Source organism: Alosa sapidissima, chromosome 5 (genome assembly GCF_018492685.1).
Source record: "Alosa sapidissima isolate fAloSap1 chromosome 5, fAloSap1.pri, whole genome shotgun sequence".
Taxonomy (NCBI): domain Eukaryota; kingdom Metazoa; phylum Chordata; class Actinopteri; order Clupeiformes; family Clupeidae; genus Alosa; species Alosa sapidissima.
Window position 1 is genome coordinate 1,237,501 of NC_055961.1, and position 7,062 is coordinate 1,244,562.

The 7,062-nt window shown below is 44.7% G+C and overlaps 1 protein-coding gene across 4 annotated transcripts in view; it reads left to right on the forward strand.

The window, feature by feature from the left end:
* Positions 1-7,062, forward strand: part of nectin3b (nectin cell adhesion molecule 3b) — a 106,681-nt gene that overhangs the window by 51,084 nt on the left and 48,535 nt on the right. For all 4 annotated transcript variants that reach the window (XR_006032013.1, XM_042093295.1, XM_042093294.1 and 1 more), the window contains exon 3: positions 3,235-3,534. Coding sequence is in view for 3 of the 4 variants with exons in the window: in XM_042093295.1 (XP_041949229.1) it covers positions 3,235-3,534 (300 nt within the window). In the remaining variant the exon portion in view is untranslated. The remainder of the gene's footprint in view (positions 1-3,234; positions 3,535-7,062) is intronic.

A 7,062-nucleotide genomic window follows, 5' to 3' on the forward strand; every position in this document is an offset into this window, starting at 1 on the left:
GTGTGTGTCTGTGTTACTGCCTGCAGACATGCAGTAGACATCGCAGCTTGTGGAGTGTGTCGTGTGTGTGTGTGTCTGTGTTACTGCCTGCAGACATGCAGTAGACATAGCAGCTTGTGGAGTGTGTCGTGTGTGTGTGTGTGTGTGTCTGTGTTACTGCCTGCAGACATGCAGTAGACATCGCAGCTTGTGGAGTGTGTCGTGTGTGTGTGTCTGTGTTACTGCCTGCAGACATGCAGTAGACATCGCAGCTTGTGGAGTGTGTCGTGTGTGTGTGTGTGTCTGTGTTACTGCCTGCAGACATGCAGTAGACATAGCAGCTTGTGGAGTCTATCTGTGTGTGTGTGTCTGTGTTACTGCCTGCAGACATGCAGTAGACATAGCAGCTCATGGAGTCTATCTGTGTGTGTGTGTCTGTGTTACTGCCTGCAGACATACAGTAGACATAGCAGCTCATGGAGTCTATCTGTGTGTGTGTGTCTGTGTTACTGCCTGCAGACATGCAGTAGACATAGCAGCTTGTAGAGTGTGTCGTGTGTGTGTGTGTCTGTGTGTGTTACTGACTGCAGACATAGACGTAGCAGCTCGTGGAGGTTTTCATCTCAGTCAACGTTTTGGTTGTGAATTGGTCACCCAGCTTCCCAGAGAGCTGCAAAGCAAAGCGATCTGACCACTGATTGCTATTCATGCTGCTCATGACTTTAGATTCGAATATGGATTACGATTGTACTGTGACGTAGTATTATCCCACAAGTCTCTCTCTGTCTCACTCACTCACTCTCATTCTCTCTCACTCACTCACTCACTCACTCACTCAAATCATCAGCTCCTGGACTTACTCTATATGACAAGTGAAGTCAAATTCCTGCTCTTTGCAGATGATCTTGTCATTCTTTCACCAACAGAAAAGGGACTCCAGACTCAACTAGACCATCTTCAAAAGTTCTGCCAGACCGGGGCCCTGGCTGTTAACACAAATAAAACAGAAATATTAATCTTCCAAAAAAGATCCAGATACCGGGGAACTCTCACTTCACTTCACTCTCTCTCTCTCTCACTCACTCACTCACTCACTCACTCACTCACTCACTCACTCACTCACTCACTCACTCACTCATGATGAAATCTAAGATGGGGGTTGTGGGTGCTGATCGATTGCTCTAATAATTTGACGTACTGTAGAAAGTAATTAGTGGCTAAATAAGGGCTGGGGAGAGGAAGCCCATAAATCAGTGGTCACCAACCTTTTTGAGCCCAAGATCCCTGACCTCGCCCTGAACAAAGGCAAGATCTACCATGAAGCGTCAAAAGAGAATCAAAGCTAAAATACTTGCAATTTAAGGCCTTTTAGAGAGAGAGAGAGAGAGAGAGCGAGATGTTTCCAACGAAGACAGACATACATGCTCACCCACACACACTACACACACTCTAAAACACAGACACACACACAGCTCTCACGCATGGTCATGTCATGTGGGAGACTAGAAATGCAGTCATCCTGTGGGAGGTACAGAATGCAATCTTGTTCTACTGTCTCTAACGCAACACAGTTTTGTTTTTAAGAATTGAGAGTTGTACAGGTCTCAGAACAGACTGCGACTGCAAAGTGGTGCTGTGTGTGTCTGCATCATGGGGTTACGTTCGGTTCAAGCAGACGTTGGTCGTCCGGTCCCACATTCACGCCGCTCCATTATTAGATTAACGTAAAATATGTGCAGGAATTTCTCGCATTATGATGGCTAGAGTTGCGGGTTTTGAATAAATCATTCGCTATACCCACAATCCCGCGCTGAAATTTAGGCCCTAAAACGCTGGCGAACATGCATGAATTTGGTGACTGTTTTTATTTTTCCTGTTATTCTCGGGATCTACTGAGCAAGTCCTAAAGATCTACAGGTCGATCGCGATCGACGGGTTGGCGACCACTGCCATAAATCATTGTCTGGTATTTCCTGCGGATTGTTTCAGTTCACACAATGACATCACACTGATGATGCCTGTTTTAGCCTCCGCTGAGCAGACTGTCTGGAGAGTGCGTGTTGGGAGTGTGCGTGTTGGGAGAGTGCGTGTTGGGAGTGTGCGTGTTGGGAGAGTGCGTGTTGGGAGTGTGCGTGTTGGGAGTGTGCGTGTTGGGAGTGTGCGTGTTGGGAGTGTGCGTGTTGGGAGAGTGCGTGTTGGGAGTGTGCGTGTTGGGAGTAAGGATGTAACGGTATGCAAATTTAACCTCAGAGTTATAGTGACCAAAACTATCAAGGTTTTCGGTATTATCGCGGTATTTTTAAACGTGTGTTCAATATGTTCAGAAAGCACTAATAGGCCTACACAAGCTAAAATAGTTTCAAAAAGTGTGACAGCATTTACTATATTACAAAATATAGACAAAACCTTATTAAAAAAGTGCAACATTTAACCAGGGCCGCTGGAACTCATTTCCACCTGGGCTCATGGGGGGGTGCTGAGGGGGGGTCATTTTTACTTTATTCTTTATTCTGGTGCAGGCCTACATCCTGACTGCACAAACAAACCTGGCTGAGCTGAGCATTCTTAATTCATAGCATAATGTTACCGTGGCATTGTGTGTTGTCCCATTCACTTTTTCCTTGGTCATGTTTAATTGGCTTTGTGCCACAGTTAAATCCATCAGTTAGACAACAGAATCAGTATGATACCAGTTTTGTTTCATTATACCAGGCCAACTGTATGTCAAAAGCAGGCTCGGATGAAGCTGGGAAGGATTAAACACACGGTTTCCACACCGTGGTAATCGGCCGTGATAATCATGATATTTGACATGAAAACGGTAATTGTGAACATTTTTATCGCGGTATACCATTATACCGGTGATGGTTACATCCCTAGTTGAGAGTGTGTGTGTGTGTTGAGCGTGTGTGTCTGGAGAGTGTGTGTGTTGAGAGTGTGTGTGTCGGCCAGCAGTGTCATCAAACTAAGACCTCATAACACAGACGCAGTTGTATGGATGTAGCACAGCTTTTGGGATACAATAACCAATATTCTTTTAAACGTTATATTGTTTTAAGATTAGGTGGGGTCCACTTATTTTTCCAAACCAGCATTGTTTCTTATTGTAAACATTGTTTTCTTGTTGTTTTTTATATTCTTTGATATATGATGTAATCTCTCTCTATCCCTCTCTTTCTCTCTATCCCTTTCTCCCTCTCTATCTATCTATCTATCTATCTCTATCTATCTATCTATCTATCTATCCCCCTCCAGTGGAGCCGAAAGTATACGTGTCGGCGGGTTCCGTGGCTCTGGTTGACGGGGGCAACGAGACGGCGGTGGCGACGTGCATTGCGGAGCGGGCGCGTCCGCCGGCCGAGGTCTCCTGGGAGACGGACCTGCACGGCGCGTCGGAGGCCCAGCTGCAGGACGAGGCCAACGGCACCACGACTACACAGGTGCACTACATGTGGCACCCCAGCCGGCACGGCCAGGGCCACACGCTCACCTGCGTCGTCCGCCACCCTGCCCTGCAGGCCGACTTCAGGGTGCCCTACCTGGTCAGCGTGCTCTGTGAGTGACCCTTACCTGTTCCTCCTATGCCGACCTTACACTGTACGATTTTCGAGCGATTTCACAGTCGCCGACTGAATGTCCAAAGTCAGAATGAAAGCATGGGAGTTTTAGAGCGTTCCCATCAACTAGATCGTTTAGTGTAAGGTGCCAATCTTAGCGGTAGTCTTAGTCGTGGCTCATGCAAATAGTGACATGAACAATATAAAAAACAATTGTAAGCTCCAGAGTTTCCGCTAGAAAAAAATGGTGCTGGTCACTGAGGTTTCGTTTTCTGGACATTTTGATGATATGCCGGTCAAATATCCTATTATCACTTATTAATTAGTCAAATTGAGGAAAACTGGAGACAGGCTATGTAGCTTAAAGAATGACATAATCAAGATGTATAGAATGCAACATGTTCATTAGCCTAACTTAAACATGCCTAACAAGATCTAGTCAAGTCAAGTCGGCTTTTATTGTCAATTTCTTTACATGCACTGGTCATACAAAGAATTGAAATTTCGTTTCTTACTTTCCCATGCAGACATAGACATACTATAGACATAGCCATAGACAATAAACATTCAATTAAAGTGCGAGACTGAAATATAGAACATGTATGTATTAACAATAGAAATATAGGACATATATCAAAAAAAAAATAATAATAGAGTTGTGTCTAGCCAGTATCTTTTCATGGACAGCAAGAGTCCGCTTCGTTCGTTGTTTTAAAAAGGCTACGTTGTTTGTTGCTGCTACCCACGTCATCTCCAGTGGTGACTGTTTAACTTACACAGATGCGCGCACACACAAGAATGAGCGCTCGCACCACTACCCTCTAATGCTATGCCTCTTTATTTGATAACAATAAATTAAGAAATGTTTCCTATTCTGGGAAATGTTTAGTTTCTTTTTCTTTCGGCCGCGGTTCAATGATACCGTTTAATTGTGCCAGAAATTATCCGCGGACCAGTAATCTCTTCGTCGAGGAGGCCCTATCCCTGCAGATCATAGACAGAGAACGCATAGGCCTACTGTATGCTTTGGGAAAAGAACACTTTGCATGTCCAGTGTACACGGAGAATGACTGTCTTGGAGCAGCCGCATCCCCCGCAACTCCACTTCCAGTGCCACTGATTCCGACAGATACGCCCAACACTTTTTATCCGGTCGTGGTGGAGTTGACCGGACATCTGAGGCTTCAGACGTTACCAATTTATCATCATCCATCGCGTCCGGCCTCTGAAAAAAACGTAGGCTAGTCTGCCTGGGCCTGGCCATGTTTGAACCGCCTCACTCATTTGTTCGTTGTTTAAAATGGACGTTTTAAGCGTGCGCTTCCTATTTTAAATGCAGCATAGGCTATGCGTGTAGTTTAATAGCTTACTTTTCAAATGGTATAGAGCCTGTTCATTTAAAAACATAGCCAGAGGACGTATAATATAGGCTTACATATTAAGGCTTATTCTCAAATTCAGATTGCGTTAGAGGACGGGATTATTAGCCAATTTCAATCCGACAATTTGACCGGAGAGAGACTTAATTTTGTCGGACATTTAATTTTTTTTTCGGCCAATGTCCGGTAATTACCGGACAACGGAAACCCTGGTAAGCTCTCTCTAACGCCAAACAAGAAGGGGCAGAGTAGGTGACAGCTGTAGATTATATCATTATTTGTTATTTTGTTTCTTATTATGGTCTCTCCACCTACCTGGTCTCTTCTCTACCTGGTGTTCCCTACCTGGTCTCTTCTCTACCTGGTGTTCCCTACCTGGTCTCTTCTCTACCTGGTCTCTTCCCTACCTGGTGTTCCCTACCTGGTCTCTTCTCTACCTGGTGTTCTCTACCTGGTGTTCCCTACCTGGTCTCTTCCCTACCTGGTGTTCCCTACCTGGTGTTCCCTACCTGGTCTCTTCCCTACCTGGTCTCTTCCCTACCTGGTGTTCCCTACCTGGTCTCTTCCCTACCTGGGGCCGTATTCACAAAGAATTTTAAGGCTAAAAGTAGCTCCTAAGCGGCAAATTTAGGAGCAACTCCTAAAAATAATGGGCGTGTCACTCCTAACTTTAGGACTCCTAATTCGTTTCACTAAAAGTAATTCACAAAGCATTTTAGACCTAAAAGTAGCACCTAAGTCTGGGACAGCTTAAAAGAAGTCGAGAGGACTCCCAACTCACTAAGACCTATTCACAAACCGCTTTTTGTGGCATTTCACGTTGCGATGTTTTGAAATGCGTATGCGGCTACAGGAGCTTCCAATCGCGAGGGAACAATTTCGCATTGTAGGTATAAAAGGGATGCAATAACGCAACCAACAACAACCAAAACTAGCCTACTCATTGTCAACATGTAGGCCTAAATTAAATGTAACGTTTCATTGTGAATCAAATTAAAATGTTCTCCTCTTTGCAAATGTAGGCATATGGTGACAGATTAATTTAATATTGTTGCAACAATACTGCATCAATCCGTATGTTTCATTAGGCTACTACGCTATTTGTTTTGCCTTACTCTTTATTCTTTTAGGCTAGGCCTTTTTATTCAGTTGTTTATCATCTTCCGTCCTTGTGTAGCGCATGCATTCTCAGACCTGTTACCTGTCACTCATCATCATAAGGGAGGTGTTTGGAATCATTCCCGAGTTACAATCATCAGCCAATCAAGGTGGTCACTTCAGTCAAGCTCGTGCATGAGTAATGATGTCATCCATAGCAACGAAGACTCACTCTTAGTTTAGGAGTTGTCATTTTCCCTTACTAAGAGTAGGTCTGAAAGGCTTTGTGAATAACTTTTAAGAGAAAATTCCTAGCTAAAATCTTTTAGTGCGATTTAGGAGTACTCCTAGTGGTAAGATAAAAGGCTTTGTGAATACGGCCCCTGGTCTGTTCCCTACCTGGTCTGTTCCCTACCTGGTCTGTTCCCTACCTGGTCTGTTCCCTACCTGGTGTTCCCTACCTGGTGTTCCCTACCTGGTGTTCCCTACCTGGTGTTCCCTACCTGGTCTCTTCCCTACCTGGTCTCTTCCCTACCTGGTCTCTTCCCTACCTGGTCTCTTCCCTACCTGGTGTTCCCTACCTGGTCTCTTCCCTACCTGGTCTCTTCCCTACCTGGTGTTCCCTACCTGGTCTCTTCCCTACCTGGTCTCTTCCCCTATCTGGTCTACTGCCACAGGTCTGCACAGTCCAACTGCAAAAACAGAAGTCGCAGCATACTCACCGAAAACACGGTTGTGCAAACTATCTGTTTTAAAAAGATAGGCTGGCCTATGGGAAACAACAGGACTAAGCATAACCTACAAACATCCGTACATAGTCTAGCCTTGGAATTTCCGAGAAGCTAACTTTATACGTAATTATTATTGTTCGTTTGACGACAAAGCTACCTGACATTATAATGGGAATTCCTTCCAAGTAACAAGCGTGTATTGCTGCTTGCTGCACCCACCCAATAAACATGGCAAGCATTTCCCTCCAGTTTGCAGATTTTATCTGATGGTGATTTCTTCCCTTGTAATCATATTTGTTGACTGCATTTGTTATGATT